The sequence below is a fragment of the Heterodontus francisci genome, chromosome 38, assembly GCF_036365525.1.
Source record: "Heterodontus francisci isolate sHetFra1 chromosome 38, sHetFra1.hap1, whole genome shotgun sequence".
Lineage (NCBI taxonomy): Eukaryota > Metazoa > Chordata > Chondrichthyes > Heterodontiformes > Heterodontidae > Heterodontus > Heterodontus francisci.
The window spans coordinates 5192928-5210814 of NC_090408.1; the positions used below are offsets into that span (position 1 = coordinate 5192928).

Sequence of the window (17887 nt, forward strand, 5' to 3'; positions counted from 1 at the left end):
CATGACTAACCTGCTTGGCAATCTGGGCTTTTCTGAATTGTACAAACAGTTTGAAAGCAGTGTGTCTGTTTCATCCTGGACTGAGAAGATCTCTGCTATCTGTTCCCATCTCTTTCTCACAAGCCTCTGAATCCACTGAAGACACATGAACCCCAAGACAGAAAAGTCTCCTGCAGCGAACAAGGTTTATGAAGAATACTGGGCTCCAACAAAAAGCAAGATCTACCTACAATCAAGGACTCTACAGTGAGCTTGAAGAACTGGAACAAAATCTCTTCAGATATCGCCTCAAACTTTTCCACTTTATTGTTTTCTTCTGCTCTTTTCTGTCTCTATTTGCATGTATCACATATGCATGCTAGCGTGGGTGCGTCGTGTATCCATAGGCGTTAACCAAATTAGAGTTTAAGTTTAATAAATTTCATCTTTTCTTCTTTAAAATTAAGAAAGCCTGTTTGTGCTGCTTTCTTTGTCTTATAATTGGAAAGCATGAACAAGGATTCACCAAGGGGGAGCTAAAACACGCTGTGTGTTTAAAATTAAACCTTTTTACGGTAAGACCAGGTGAAGGTGGAAAGGGAACCCTAGACCTCTTTCTCACCTGGTCGTAACACTTTTAATCTAATACTATCCTTAACTTCCTGAATGAGCCACGGGTGGGTCTTTCTGTCTGAGATTTTGATTTTCAAAGGAATGTATTTTTGCTGAACATTTTGAACTGTTTCGTTAAAGGTTTCCCACTGTTCATTTACGGCCATACCTTTTAATCTTTTTACCCAATTCTCCCCTCATGCCTATGTAATTGGCTTTAAGATTCCTGCCTGTGATTGGAGCATGTCACTTTCAAACATAATGTGTTTCAATAGTATTATGATCACTGTTTCCGAGTGGATCTTTTACTATAACATTGCTTATTAACCCTGTTTCATTACACAATACTAGATCTAAGATAGCTTTATCCCTAGTTGGCACGGCAACGTATTGCTCCAAGAATCTGTCCTGAAAACATTCTACAAGATCATCTACTAGACCAGGCCTGCCAATTTCACTGTTGCAGTGAAAATGAAGATTAAAGTCCCCCACAATTATTACATTTCCTTTGTTCCAAGCTCCAATAATTTTTTGTTTAATGTTCTGTCCGATGGTATAACTACTGTTAGGGTACCTATAAACTACTCCCACCAGTGTTTTCTGATTCTTGCTATTCCTTAGTTCTGCCAATACTGATTCTACTTCATGGTCTTCTGAGGCCAGATCCTTTCTCACTAATGCCCTTATGTCATCCTTTACCATCAGTGCTACCCCTCCTCCTTTGCTATTCTGTCTGTCATTCCAAAATATTGTGTTCCCTGGAATATTTATTTCCCAACCTTGATCACCATGTAACCATGTCTCTGTGATGGCGATTAGATTCAAATCATGTACCTCTATTTGTGCCACTAGTTCATCTATCTTACTGCAAATGCTTCACGCATTCAGATATAGAAACCTTAATTTCATTTTTCTGCTTCTGTTCTCTTTGGATTTCTAAATCTCATCTCTCCCCACTCTCCACCCATTCTATTAGTTCACAACCTCTAGTCTTATCTGCTGGCTCACTCTTGAATTTGTAAGCACTGGCCCTTCCTGTCACACCCTGATTATCATTACCCTTATTGCTATCTTGCTCTCTTGCCTTCTCCTCTCTCTTTAAATTATCACATCTTCCCTCACTGGATCCCTCACCCTCTACTATTTGGTTTAAAGCCTGCTCTACTGCCCAAGTTATACGACTCGCCAGAACACTGGTCCCAGCACGATTCAGGTGTACAGCTCCCACTTTCCCCAGTACTGATGCCAATGCCCCATGAATCGAAACACATTTCTCCCACACCAATCTTTGAGCCAGACATTTAACTGTCTAATCTTATTTACCCTATGAGAACTTGCTCGTGGCTCAGGTAACAACCCAGAGATTATTACCTTTAAAGTTTCACTCACATTTGTTTGGGCGTTTACATCGCAGGCACCATTCAACAGCACTTCCACACAATCGGAATGTCCCCCTTCAGCTGCCAAATGCAATGCACTCTCACATTCCTGTAAACAGATACAACAGTGTCAGGAGTGACGAATACAGGTCATTCAATTAAATGAGGTTAAAAACAAATGACCTGTACTTTTTTGACGATGGTAATTTTTTTTTTGGAATGTTGCTCCAGACACATTTGTGCAGTTTTGCTGCAGTTTAATATTTCATATTAGTACAGGAGTGCACCAATCAACCACAGCCTGTCAGCACTTCACTGAAAACACATGTACAGCCCACATTCTCCAGGTATGCAGCTGATACACAGTTGGCATAGAAATTACAGGGCTTGGAGGCAAGGGTATAAACATACAGGGGGGATGGGGTGTGTGTGTATGTACATATATTTGTTACGACTGATCGCTCCAGTCAAAGCCCCCAATCAAAATATACGATTCTGATTGTGGTGGGAGAAACGCACTGTTTATTCAATCCTGTTGCTCCACAGATCGCCTAACATATCATTTATAACTTTCCAGATAAAAGAAAGACCCAGCCAAATTGTACCTTCCATTAACCCCCAAATGAGGCTAACCAAACCAGGTGTCTTTAAATCAACAAATTAACTCTTTAATTAGAAGAACTAAATTCTTAAACACTATGAAGATATAAACAACATTTAGAGTCCTTGCAAATTTACAGTCCAACGTTGCTTGAAGTCCTCACAGCCATCCAATGTGGAAAAAAGGTTCTTCCACAGTAGAACAGTCCGTAGTCTAACACCAGCAGTAGGTGATGCTTTCCTTCTCCAGCGAATTTCAACAATTAACGACTTGCAAACACTTTCAATAGAATTAACCTGACTTTAGAGCTTTTGAGGGATAAACGATTGTCAAAGTCCAACTTCCCTTCCCTCAGTTTAAATTACCAGAGATCTCTGTTTTGGCTTGACTTTTTTTAGTATTTTAAGAGATAATAATTAAACAGACAAAAATCCTACTCCTTCAGTTTAAATGGCCGAGAGCTCTTTTTCAGGTGCTAACACCACAGCTGTCTGTCTGTGACCTTTGTGTCTGTGTTCTGTTAGAACAAACTGTCTTCAACTAAAAAGCCAGTTCAAAATTAAATTGTAACAAATGTATCGCTTAATACTCAATCCCAGTGGCTGTATCTACAGTAACGAGAATGCACCCTTTGAATCGCAGTTTCCAAATGGCTGTTTCTAAGGCAACGAAAATGCACCTTCCTATAATTCCTGAGGCTTGCTGGTTCATAAAGCAATACTGATCCTTTGCAAGCCTTAAAGGCAAACTGCATATTCCCGGGGAAAAAAACTACAGGTCCATGACACCTCCGCCCCTAGCAGAATGAAACGCCATTCCTGAAATGCGTTTCATTACAATGGGTAAAAAAAATACAAATTGAAAAAAAGCTAACTTTCTTTTTCACAAATTTACAGATAAACACATTTCTAAAAAAATGTTTAGACTACAGCAACATGTTCTACCAGAACATTTCGGCTTTAACTTTTCAAAAGGTTGTTCCAATTAAACCATTTCAAATATATAGTCTTCCAATTGTTTCGTGTTTTCCTTCCAAGTGTCCCTATGGTCTATCACTTCAGCCAGGTGAGCCGCACAGCTTGGAGCACTGACCACTACTGGGTTCACTATTCTCTGAGAAGCTTTTCGAGTACCCCTTAACGTATGTGGCATCACTTGACACTGGAAAACCTTGTCCAGTGTAACAAAAGCTGATTTTTTCTTACCCTGGGGTGTCAAAGGAATTTGACAGTATCCTTCCAAAACATCTTCCTCTCTAAGACACATTGTGTTGCCCACTTTGTCCATACAGTCCTTTAAATGAGAACTTGGGTAGGAGTCTGCCTTCTTTACCACAGTGACCTTTCTGGAGTCTATGCAAGTTTGAGCCGTCCCACCAGGTTTACTCATCAAGACCATCTGAGAATTCCAGCTGTCCTGACGAGGTTTATCTAAGCTGCCCTTCAGCATGCATTGTACCCCTGCCTCCACTTGGGCCTGTCTGTCTGGACCTAAGCGACAAGGATGTCGTTTTAAAGGAATGGCTCCCCCTATTGCCACATCATGTGTGGCTAAGGTTGTACATCCTGGCTTATCCCTACAAACTTTTTGAAACATTGTGAAAATCCTGGTTAAGACTTCACGCTGTTTTGCCTCCAAGTGTAAAAGCCTATTGTTTAATTTTCCTAGCCATTCTGCACTCGATAATTGGATAGTTGGAGGTTCAATCTGAGAATTTCCTAGGTCTACTTCTGCCTCATCCTCACTATCCTTTTCCTTCTCCACAGTCCCAATTACCTGACATACCTGTACTGGCTCATCCTCCTCCCTGCGGTAATATGGTTTGAGCAAATTAATGTGACAAAACTGGTTCTTCATCCGGCGATCAGGGGTGTCAATCAATTAATCTACCTTACCCACTCTTTTGATCACTCTACATGGGCCACTGAACCGTGCTTTCACTGGTTCTCCTTGCGATGGTAACAACACTAATACTTCATCCCCTGGTTTTATGGTAGGTTGTGGTTTTCCCATCGTTTGACAGGTGTGGCATGCCCTACAAAATTGTCTCACATCCTTTGTAAGACCTGGCCAATAATAATGTCTGCTTATGTGTGATTTGGTCTTCCGAATTCAACTTATGTCCTGCAAAAGGAATATCATGTGCTAACCTTAATAATCCTTGTCGATATTTAGGTGGGACCACTATCTGTTCAACAACTGTCCAGTCTTCGTCGGCAGGTCTATGAGGCGGTCTCCATTTCCTCCTCAAAACCCCGTTTGCCATATAATAGCCTTCCAAAACTCCTTTCACCTCAGCTTCTGACAGAGCCGTCTGTGCTATTTGGTAGATCTCTGGATCAGCTTGCTGTGCTGCAAAGATAGATGATCTATTAAACATCTCATTTGGATTATCTAAATCCCCAAATAAGGGCTCAGATGCCTGATTATCTATTTGTGATGCCCCTTTTACCTCCAACAATGGGTCCTCTTTGGCCATTGCTCGGGTAACTACACGCAGGAAATATTCCCGGAACTTGTTCCTGTAATTCCTCCATTTCCTTAATTTCACTTGGTTCCTCTGTAACTACGGGAGAAACTGTTACTTTTGATCCAGCCAAATCATTTCCTAGGAGTAGATCAATTCCCTTTACTGGTAAACTGTGGACAACACCTACAGTTACTATCCCAGATATTAAGTCACTCTCTAAGCATACTTTATACAAAGGTACGGGTATATACTCCCTGCCAATTCCATTTACTAAAACTTCAGTGTTCAAGGTGCTCTCTGGTGGAAACCTCTTATCTTTCCCCAGCAAGTGTGTCTGGGTCGCTCCTGTATCCCTGAGTATAATGATAGGTTTTCCTGCCTCACTTACAGGATATGGAGTTACTCTCCCCTTTGACAAAAAAATCATTATAACTCTCAGGTATTTTATTCTTAACCTCTACAGTCCTCTTAGTTTTAGTTTCACATTCACAGCTGTTGTTAAAGCTATAGCCCCGTCTGCTATACTCTCAGTCAGAGTCTTTTCCTCTGCATTAACTTTGCGTACTCCAACAAGTCCTATGAGTTTACCTCTCAATTTCCAGCACTCTGAATGAAGATGACTCGTTTTGTTGCAATGATAACACTTTGGCTTGCGAACCTCACTTCTACCCTCAGCACGTTCCTTTCTAACCTGAGGTGGTGATCCTGGGGCATTCCCAGCTGTTCCTTCTTGTCCCTGGCTACTTGCCTTCGTTTCACTCTCCCACTTTCTACCCTTCTCGGGTTTATGGGGGTGGCGCACAAAATAGGTTGGCTTTTTCACAAGCTCAAAATCATCAGCAATCTCTGCTGCTTGCCTTGATTTCAAAACTTTCAGGTTATCTATATGAATTCTCACTACTGAAGGAATGGAGTTTTTATGGTCTTCTAAGAGAATCAATTCTCGAAGGTTCTCATATGTGGTTTCTATCTTTAATGCCTGTATCCAATGGTCAAAATTCATTTGCTTCACCCTCGCAATTCTAAATATGTCTGGCCAGCCAATCTCCGTAAATTCCTAAACCTAGAGTCATAGAGAGATACAGCACCAAAACAGGCCCTTCGGCCCACCGAGTCCGCGCCGACCATTAACCACCCATTTATACTAATCCTACACGAATCCTATTTTCCCTCTCACATCCCCACCTTCCCTCAATTCTCCTACCACCTACCTACACTAGGGGCAATTTTGCAATGACCAATTTACCGCAAGTCTTTGGCCTGTGGGAGGAAACCGGAGCACCTGGATGAAACCCACGCGTTCACAGGGAGAACTTGCAAACTCCGCACAGGCGGTACCCAGAACCGAACCCGGCTCGCTGGAGCTGTGAGGCTGTGGTGCTAACCACTGCACCGCCCTTCTGACGGTAAGCTTCAGGGACTAACTCATATGCAGTGAGAATAGCCTTTTTTGCCATCTCATAATCTGCAGAAACCTCTTCAGAAAGCATGGCAAAAGCTTCATGAGCTCTGCCTACCAGCCTGCCCTGCATGAGCAATGTCCAGCTTTCTTTCGGCCATTTCACCTGTTTGGCTATTTTTTCAAAAGAAATGAAAAATGCCTCTATGTCCCTTTCCTCGAACTTAGGAAGAGCCTGTATAAATTTAAACAACTTCTCGTTGGGTCCTGATCTGTAATCAGATTCTTCCTGACCCGAATTTTCACTGGATTTAAGATTACCCCTTTGTCTTAGTTCCATCTCTTTTAACTTAAATTCCCTCTCTTCTCTTTCACTACCTCTCTGAAATGCTCTCTCTTTCTCCCTTTCCTCTAATTCAAGTTTTCTTAATTCTTTTTCTGCCTCAAGTTTTTTCACTTCTAACAGAATCCTAGCCACTAGCACTGCATTGCTCTCGGACCTACTTATTTCTTGTCTCTCGTATTTCCTTTCTTGTTCCCCGTATTCCCTGTCAGCTTCATCATCCCATCATCATCATCATCTTCTACTAATTCCAGATGTTTGGCTATTATTTCAATTATCTCTGCTTTTTTGGCACCTAATTTCAATTCCAACCCCAATTTCACTACCAATTCTTTTAATTTGTTCTTAGTTAAAGTTATCAAGTCACTCAGGGAAACATTCTGCTTTCCCAAAAACTCTGCTACAACCACTAATGCCTTAACACTGGTATAGACTGTACCTTATTATATGAGACACCTGGTTCTTTTAATTTCTTTGTAGTTGGTGTCAGATTTAGATCCCAACAATCAAGTTTCCAACTGATAAGATTATAAGGTCAGAAGATCTGGGAGCAGGTATAGGCAATTCAGCCCCTCAAGTCTGCTCTGCCATTCAATACGATCATGGCTGATCTCATCTTGGCCTCACCTCCACTTTCCTGCCCGTTCTCCATAACCCTTCAACAATTTACTACTTAAAAATCTGACTACCTCCTTAAATTTACTCAATGTCCCGGCATCCACCGCACTCTGAGGTAGTGAATTCCACAGACTCACGACCTTTGAGAGAAGTAATTTCTCCTCATCTCTGTTTTAAATCTGCTACCCCTTATCCTAAAACTATGAACTCTCGTTCGAGATTTCCCCGCAAGAGGAAACATCCTCTCTATGTCTACTCTGTCAATCCCCTTAATCATCTTATATACCTCAATTAGATCTCCTCTCATTCTTCTAAACTCAAGAGAGTAAGGGCCTAAAGTGCTCAATCTCTCTTCATAAGACAAACCCCTCATCCCTGGAATCAATCTAGTGAACCTCCTCTGAACTGCCTCCAATGCAACTACATCCCTCCTCAAGTAAGGGGACCAAAACTGTACGCAATACTCCAGGTGCATTCTCACTAATGTCTTGTACAGTTGCAGCAACACTTCCCTACTTTTATATTCTATTCCTTTAGCAATAAATGTCAAAATTCCATTTGCCTTCCTTATTACCTGCTGTACCTGAATACTAGTTTTCTGCGATTCATGCACGGGGACACCCAGATACCTCTGCACCAAAGCATTCTGAAGTTTCTCTCCATTTAGATAATAATTTGCCTTTCTATTCTTCCGACCAAAGTGGATAACCTCACACTTATCCATGTTGAACTCCATCTGCCAAATTTTGGCCCATTCACCTAACCTATCTATATCTATTTGTAAATTTCTTATTTCTTTATTGCAACTTACTATCCCACCTATTTTAGTGTCATCTACAAATTTGGCTATAGTACCTTCGATCCCTGCATCCAAGTCATTAATATATATTGTAAATAGTCAGGGCCCAAGGACCAAACCCTGTGGCACTCCACTGGTTACATCTTGCCAACCAGAAAAAGACCCATTTATTCCGACTCTCTGTTTTCTGTTGGTTAGACAATCCTCTATCCAAGCTAATAAATTGCCCCTAACCCCATGTGATCTTACCTTGTGTATTAACCTTTTTTGCGGGACCTTATTAAATGCCTTCTGGAAGTCCAGATAAACTACATCTACAGGATCCCCATTATCCACTTTGCTTGTTACAGCTTGGAAGAACTCTAGCAAATTAGTCAAACACGATTTACCCTTCATAAAACCATGCTGACTCTGATGGATTGCGTTTTGATTTTCTAAATGTCCTGTTATTACTTCCTTAATAATGGATTCTAACAATTTCCCAACTACAGATGTTAACCTAACTGGTCTGTAGTTTCCTACTTTCTGCCTCCCTCCCTTTTTGAATAAGGGCGTTATAGCTTTTTTCCAATCCACTGGAACCTTTCCCGCATCCAGAGAGTTTTGGAATATTATAACCAATGAATCCACTATCTCCGCTGCCACTTCCTTTAGCACCCTAGGATGTATGCCATCAGGCCCTGGGGACTTGTCTGCCTTCAATCCCAATAGTTTGCTCAGTACTTTTTCTCTAGTGTTGATGATTTTTCTAAGTTCCTCTCTTTCTATAACCTCTGCATTTCCTGTTACTACTGGAATGGCACTAGTGTCCTCCACTGTGAAAACTGAGGCAAAATACTGATTTCAAATTTCTGATTTCAAAATACAGATCCCCGACTTGAGAGCAATTAATCTGATGCCAAACACAAACCCCAATTTAAATATGTTATCCCAGAGACAAGTAATTACTACGATCCCAAATGTGAGCCCCCCCCAAATTTGTCTGATTCTGATCCCAGATGCGAGCCACTGAATTAAATATTGCCAGCGAGCCCCCCAATTAAGATATGATTCAAATCCAGAAACCCAATTAATGTGTGATTCAAATCTCGAGCTCCCAATTAATATGTTATTCAAATTGCGGATCAGCCACCAATACATTTAGAGTCATAGAGAGATACAGCACTGAAACAGGCCCTTCTGTGCCGACCAACAACCTCCCATTTATACTAATCCTACTTTAATCCCATATTCCCTCCCACATCCCCCACCATTCTCCGACCACCTACCTACACTCGCGGCAATTTTACAATGGCCAATTTACCTATCAACCTGCAAGTCTTTGGCTGTGGGAGGAAACCGGAGCACCTGGCGGAAACCCACACGGTCACCAGGAGAACTTGCAAACTCCACACAGGCAGTACCCAGAACCGAACCCAGGTCGCTGGAGCTCTGAGGCTGCGGTGCTAACCACTGCTCCACTGTGCCGCCCAATAAATATGTATGACCAACCGCTCCTGTCAAAGCCCCCAATCAAAATATACGATTCTGATTGTGGTGGGAGAAACGTACTGTTAATTCAATCCCATCGCTCCACAGATCGCCTAACATATCATTTATAACTTTCCAGATCAAAGAAAGACCCAGCCAAATTGTACCTTCTATTAACCCCCGAATGAGGCTAACCAAATCAGGTGTCTTTAAATCTACAAATTAAGTCATTAATTAGAAGAACTAAATCCTGAAACACTATGAAGATATAAATATTTAAAATAGAAAAAATTAGAGTCCTTGCAAATTTACAGTCCAATGTTGCTTGAAATCCTCACAAAATGTTGCTTGAAGTCCTCACAGTTGTCCAATGCGGAAAAAAGGTTCTTCCACAGTAGAACAGTCCATAGTCTAACTTTCCATATCCAGCGAATTTCAATAATTAACGACTTGCAAACACTTTCAATATAATCAATCTGACTTTAGAGCTTTTGAGGGATAAAATATTGTCACAGTCTAACTTCCCTTCCTTCACTTTAAATTACCAGAGATCTCTGTTTTGGCTTGATTTTTTTTTAGAATTTTGAGAGATAATAATTAAAATATCCTATTTCTTCCGTTTAAATGGCTGAGAGCTCTTTTTCAGGTGCTAAACACCACAGCTGTCTGTCTGTGACCTTTGTGTCTGTGTTCTGTTAGAACAAACTGTCTTCAACGAAAAAGCCAGTTCAAAATTGAATTGTAACAAATGTATTGTTTAATACTCACTCCCAGTGGCTGTATCTATGGTAACGAGAATGCACCCTTTGAATCACAATCTCCAAATGGCTGTTTCTAAGGCAACGAAAATGTACCTTCCGAAAACTCCTGAGGCTTGCTGGTTCTTAAAGCAATACTGATCCTTTGCAAGCCTTAAAGGCAAACTCCATATTCTCGGGAAAAAACCCGACAGGACCATGACAATATATACACACACACACACACAGGAGTAGGCCATTCAGGCCTTCAAGTCTATTCTACGATCTTAACATCTCAACGTTCAGAAATTCATCGGAGGTACCTTTCCGAGGTCTGAAGTCTAAACCTTGCACTTCCTCATATTAAATTCTACCTGACACAGATTTGTCCAGTTACTTAGTCTAGCAATGCCCCCTTTCAACCTTTTGCCCCCATCTACACTATTTACTGTGGCGCCGAACTTAATGCCATCAGCAAACTTAGATATAGGCACTCTATTCCTTCACCTGTCATTAAGAAATACAGTGAAGAGCTGAGGCCCCAGTACAGATCCTCGGGGACACCACACATGACATCCTGTCAATTTGAGCACAAAGGAGGACATTCAGCCCCTTAAGCCTGTTCCGCCATTCAATATGAACATGGCTGATCTGTAATAAAAACAAGAAATGCTGGAAATAGACGATTCTGATGAAGGATCACTGACCTGAAACGTTAACTCTGCTTCCATCGCCACAGATGCCACCAGACCTGCTGAGTATTTCCAGCATTTCTTGTTTTTATTTCAGATTTCCAGCATCTGCAGTATTTTGCTTTTATTATACGGCTGATCTGTATCCTAACTCCATTTGCCTGCCTTGTCATCATATCCCGTATCACCCTTGGCTAACAAATATCTATCGATCTCAGATTTTAAGTTGTTAATTGAGCTAACATCTACTGCTTTTTGTGGGAGAAATTAAACACTTCCACCACCCTTTTCTTGAAGTCATACAGTCGTACAGCATAGAAACAGGCCCTTCAGCCCACCGTGTCCATGCCGACCATAATGCCTATCTACATTAATCCCACCTGCCTGCATTAATTCCATATCCCTCTATGCATTGCTCATTCAAGCACCTGTCCAGATGCCTCTTAAATGTCGCTACTGTTCCTGCCTCCACCACCTCCTCAGGCAGCTCATTCCAGATACCCACTATTCTTTGTGTGAAAAATTTACCCCTTTGATCCCCTTTAAACCTCCTCCCTCTCACCTTAAATCTATGCCCTCTAGTTTTAGTCACCCCTACCATGGGAAACAGACTCTGGCTATCTACCCTATCTATGCCTCTCATAAATTTATATACCTCTATCATGTCCCCTCTCAGCCTCCTTCGCTCCAGGGATAACAGACCCAGCCTATTCAATCTCTCTTTATAACTCAATCCCTCTAAACCAGGCAACATCCTTGTGAATCTTTTCTGCACCCTCTCAAGCTTAATCACATCTTTCCTGTAGTGCGACGACCAGAACTGCATACAGTACTCCAAATGCGGACTAACCAACGTTATGTACAACTGTAACATGACGTCCCAACTCCTGTACTCAATGCCTTGGTTGATGAAGGCAAGCATGCCATACGTCTTCTTCACCACCCTGTCTACCTGTGTTGCCAATTTCAGGGAACTAGGTACTTGCACCCCAAGGTCTCTCTGCCCAACAACACTCCCCAGGGCCCTGCCATTCACTGTATATGTTCTGCCCTGGTTTAACTTCCCAAAATGCATCACTTCACACTTGTCTGCATTAAATTCCATTTGCCCACTTCCCCAGTTTATCTATATCCTGTTGTAACCTTAGACAACCTTCTTCACTGTCCACTATACCACCAATTTTGGTGTCATCTGCAAACTTACTAATCATGCCCCTGACATTCGCATCCAAGTCATTAATACATATGACAAACAACCGAGGGCCCAGCACCGATCTCTGCGGCACACCACTGGTCACCGGCCTCCCATCTGAAAAACAACCCTCCACTGCCACCCTCTGCCTCCTATCGCCAAGCCAATTATGTATCCAATTTGCCAGCTCACCCTGGATCCCATGTGTTCCAACCTTCTGGACCAGCCTACCATGCGGGACCTTGTCAAAGGCCTTGCTAAAGTCCATGTAGACAACGTCCATCACCCTGACCTCGCCAATTCTCTTGGTCACCTCCTTGAAAAACTCAATCAAATTCGTGAGACATGATTTCCCATGCACAAAGCCATGCTGACGATCCCTAATCAGACCTTGCCTTTCCAAATGCATATAAATCCTGTCTCTCAGAATCCCTTCCAATAACTTTCCCACAACTGATATAAGGCTCACCGGCCTGTAGTTCCCTGGCTTATCCCTGCTGCCCTTCTTAAATAAATGCACATTAGCTATCCTCCAGTCTTCCGGTATCTCACCCGTGGCTAATGATGATACAAAAGTCTCTGCCAGGGCCCCAGCAATCTCCTCCCTTGCTTCCCATAGCATCCTAGGATACACCTGGTCAGGCCCTGGGGATTTATCCACCTTAATGCACTTCAAAACCTCCAACACCTCCTCCTTTGTAATGTTGATATGCTCCAGTATATCACTGTTCCCTCCCTCGAACTCACTAGCTTCCATGACCTTCTCCACGGTAAATACGGAGAAGAAATATTCATTTAAGACCTCGCCCATTTCCCGTGGCTCCACACATAGATTGCCACACTGATCCTTAAGGGGACCTACTCTCTCCCTACTCCCCTTTTACTCTTAATATACTTATAGAATCTTTTAGGTTTCTCCTTTATCTTATCTGCCAGGGAAATCTCATGGCTCCTTTTCGCCCTCCTAATTTCCTTCTTAAGTGTAGTCTTACACCCCCTATACTCCTCGAGGGACTTGCTCGATCCCAGCTGCCTATACCTGACATATGCCTCCTTCTTTGTCCTGACCAGACCCTCAATATCCCTCGTCAACCAAGGTTCCCTAAACTTGCCAGCCTTGCCCTTCCATCTAACAGGAACATGCGGCCCTGAACTCTTTCTATCTCACTTTTAAAAGCCTTGCACATGCCAGACGTCCCTTTACCTGTAAACAGCCTCTCTCATTCAACTTTTGAGAGTTCCTGTCTGATGCCATCAGAATTAGCCTTCCCCCAATTTAGGACTTCAACCTGAGGACCAGTCCTATCCTTTTTCATAACTATCTTGAAGCTAATAGAGTTATGGTCACTGGTCCCAAAGTGCCCCCCAATTGACACATCAACCACCTGCCCATCCTCATTTCCTAAGAGGAGGTCGAGTGTAGCCCCTTCTCTAGTAAGGCCATCCACAACCTGCTTCAGAAAACTATCCTGGACACACTTAACAAATTCTTCCCCATCTGATCCCTTAGCACTAAGGCAGTCCCAGTCAATATTAGGGAAGTTAAAATCACCTACTATTACAACCCTATAATTCCTACACCGATCTGTAATTTCCCTACATATATGCTCCTCCATTTCCCTTTGACTATTGGGGGGCCTATAGTATAATCCCATCAAAGTGATCACCCCTTTCCTATTTCTAAGTTCTACCCATATGGCCTCGCTGGACATTCCCCCCGGAATATCCTCTCTAAGTACTGCCGTGATGTCCTCCCTAATCAATAGTGCAACTCCCCCTCCTCTCTTACCTCCACCTCTGTCACGCCGGAAAGATCGGTACCCCGGAACACTGAGCTGCCAATCCTGCCTGGCCCTCAACCACGTTTCCGTAATAGCTATAATATCACAACCGCATGTACTGATCCATGCTCTGAGTTCATCTGCCTTACCTGTAAGGGTTCTTGCATTAAAGTGAATGCAGTTTAGCCTACCAGACCTTCCACACTCCCTGTCCTGCCCCTGCCCGGCCTGCCTACTGGACTTGCTTGTTTTAACCTCTACATTTGCCTCAACTATCTCATCTGAGAGACTACCACTTTGGGTCCCATCCCCTTGCAAGACTAGTTTAAACCCTCTCGAGTAGTACTCGCAAACCTCCCTGTAAGGATATTGGTCCCCCTCGAGTTTAGATGCAACCCGTACTTCTTGTATAGGTCACCTCTGCACCAGAAGTGATCCCAATGATCCAAGTAGCTGATGCCCTCCCGCCGACACCAGCTCTTCAGCCACGCATTCATTTCCTAATCCTCCTATTCCTACCCTCACTAGCACGTGGCACAGGGAGTAATCCTGAGATTACAACCCTAGAGGTCCTGTTTTTTAACCTTCTGCCTAACTCCCTATATTCACTTTGCAGTGTTTCCTAATTTCTCTCCTGAATAACCTGACTCTGATTTTCAGGTACAGCCCCTTGTTGTGGACTCCCTCACCTCTCAATATCTAAAAACTTCAGGAAGTAGAAGCCTAATTTATGTAATCTTTCCTCATTACCTATCCCATGGAGTCCGAATAATATTTCTGGTGAGCTGCATAATGAGTGCATCCTCATTACCTCTATTTTCCGTCTTCTACTTCCTCATCAATTCTTTACCCATGTCAATACGTTGCCTCCAATTACATGTTCTCTTTTAATTTTTTAAACTGTTTCTTGTGTGGAACCTTACCTTAATATATACATTTTTGGACATTAAGATAGGGAGCATAATCAAGAAGTTTGCGGACGAAACAAAGATTGGCTGTGTGATAGATCGCGAGGATAGCTGTAGGCTGCAGGAAGACATTGATGGTCTGGTTAGATGGGCAGTAAAGTGGCAAATGGAATTAAACTTGGAGAAGTGTGAGGTGATGCATTTGGGGAGGTCAAACAAGGCAAAGGGATTAATGGGATAATACTGAGAAGTGTAGAGGAAGTAACGGACCTTGGAGCGAATGTCCACAGATCCCTGAAGGTAGAAGCACAGGTCGATACGGTGGTTCAGAAGGCATATGGAATCAAAGAACAAAGAACAGTGCAGCACAGGAACAGGCCATTCGGCCCTCCAAGGCTGCGCCGATCTTGATGCCCGCCGAAACTAACACCTTCTGCACTCCGGGGCCCATATCCCTCTATTCCCATCCTATTCATATTTGTCAAGATGTCTCTTAAACGTCGCTATCGCATCTGCTTCCACCACCTCCCCTGGCAGCAAGTTCCAGGCACTCACCACCCTCTGTGTAAAAAACCTGCCTCGCACATCCCCTCTCAACTTTGCCCCTCGCACCTTAAACCTATGTCCCTTAGTAACATACTTCCACCCTGGGAAAAAGCTTCTGACTATCCACTCTGTCCATGCCGCTCATAACTTTGTAAACCTCTATAGTGTCGTCCCTCCACCTCCGTCGTTCCAGTGAAAACAATCCATGTTTTTCCAACCTCTCCTCATAGCTAATGCCCTCCAGACCAGGCAACATCCTGGTAAGCCTCCTCTGTACCCTCTCCAAAGCCTCCACGTCCTTCTGGTAGTGTGGCGACCAGAATTGCATGCAATATTCTAAGTGTGGCCTAACTAAGGTTCTGTGCAGCTGCAACATGACTTGCCAATTTTTATACTCTATGCCCTGACCGATGAAGGCAAGCATGCCGTATGCCTTCTTGACTACCTTATCCACCTGCGTTGCCACTTTCAGCGACCTGTGGACCTGTACGCCCAGATCTCTCTGCCTGTCAATACTCCTCAGGGTTCTGCCATTTACTGTATACCTCCCACCTGCATTAGACCTTCCAAAATGCATTACCTCACATTTGTCCGGATTAAACTCCATCTGCCATTTCTCTGCCCAAGTCTCCAACCGATCGATATCCTGCTGTATCCTATGACAATCCTCATCACTATCCGCAACTCCACCAACCTTTGTGTCGTCCGCAAACTTACTAATCAGACCAGCTACATTTTCCTCCAAATCATTTATATATACTACAAACAACAAAGGTACCAGCACTGATCCCTGCGGAACACCACTAGTCACATCCCTCCATTCAGAAAAACACATATCCACTGTTACCCTCTGTCTTCTGTGACTGAGCCAGTTCTGTATCCATCTTGCCAGCTCACCTCTGATCCCGTGTGACTTCACCTTTTGCACCAGTCTGCCATGTGGGACCTTGTCAAAGTCTTTACTAAAGTCCATATAGACAACATCCACCGCCCTTCCCTCATCAATCATCTTCGCCACTTCCTCAAAAAACTCAATCAAATTAGTAAGACACAACCTCCCCTTCACAAAACCATGCTATCTCTCGCTAATAGGTTCGTTTGTTTCCAAATGGGAGTAAATCCTGTCCCGAAGAAACCTCTCCAATAATTTCCCTACCACTGACGTAAGGCTCACCGGCCTATAATTTCCCGGATTATCCTTACCACCCTTCTTAAACAAAGGAACAACATTGGCTATTCTCCAGTCCTCTGGGACCTCACTTGGAGCCAATGAGGATGCAAAGATTTCTGTCAAGGCCCCAGCAATTTCTTCCCTAGCCTCCCTCAGTATTCTAGGGTAGATCCCATCAGGCCCTGGGGACTTATCTACCTTAATGCTTTGCAAGACACCCAACACCTCCTCCTTTTTGATAATGAGATGACTGAGACTATCTGCACTCCCTTCCCTAGGCTCATCATCCACCAAGTCCTTCTCCTTGGTGAATACTGATGCAAAGTACTCATTTAGCACCTCACCCATTTCCTCTGGCTCCATGCATAGATTCCCATCTCTGTCCTTGAGTGGGCCAACCCTTTCCCTGGTTACCCTCTTGCTCTTTATATATGTATAAAAAGCCTTGGGATTTTCCTTAATCCTGTTTGCCAATGACTTTTCATGACCCCTTTTAGCCCTCCTAACTCCTTGCTCAAGTTCCTTCCTACTGTCTTTATATTCCTCAAGTGCTTCATGTGTTCCTAGCATTCCAGCCCTTACAAATGCTTCCTTTTTCTTTTTGACTAGGCTCACAATATCCTTTCCTTTATTAGCTGAAGTATAGAATACAAGAGCAGGGAGGGTTATGCTGGAACTGTATAGCTCATTGGTTAGGCCACAATTTGAGTACTGTGCGCCATTCTGGTCACCTCATTACAGAAAGGATGCAATTGCACTGGAGAGGGTGCAGAGCAGATTTACGAGGATGTTGCCAGGATTGGAAAAATGCAGCTATGAGCAAAGATTGAATAGGCTGGGGTTGTTCTCCTGGGAACAGAGAAGGCTGAGGAGAGATCTGATTGAATGTACAAAATTTTGAGAGGTCAGGATATATATTCCATACTTAGAATACTGTGTGCAATTCTGGTCGCCACACTACTAGAAGGACGTGGAGGCTTTGGAGAGGGTACAGAAGAGGTTTATCAGGATGTTGCCTGGTCTGGAGGGCATTAGCTATGAGGAGAGGTTGGATAAACTCGGATTGTTTTCACTGGAACGACGGAGATGGAGGGGTGACATGATAGAGATTTACAAAGTTATGAGCGGCATGGACAGAGTGGATAGTCAGAAGCTTTTTCCCAGGGTGGAAGAGTCAGTTACGAGGGAAC

General features: G+C 43.2%; 1 protein-coding gene across 5 annotated transcripts in view; it reads right to left on the reverse strand.

The window, feature by feature from the left end:
- Window positions 1-17887, reverse strand: part of ankdd1a (ankyrin repeat and death domain containing 1A) — a 216259-nt gene that overhangs the window by 146535 nt on the left and 51837 nt on the right. For all 5 annotated transcript variants that reach the window (XR_010969690.1, XM_068017665.1, XM_068017664.1 and 2 more), the window contains exon 8: window positions 1981-2079. Coding sequence is in view for 4 of the 5 variants with exons in the window: in XM_068017665.1 (XP_067873766.1) it covers window positions 1981-2079 (99 nt within the window). In the remaining variant the exon portion in view is untranslated. The remainder of the gene's footprint in view (window positions 1-1980; window positions 2080-17887) is intronic.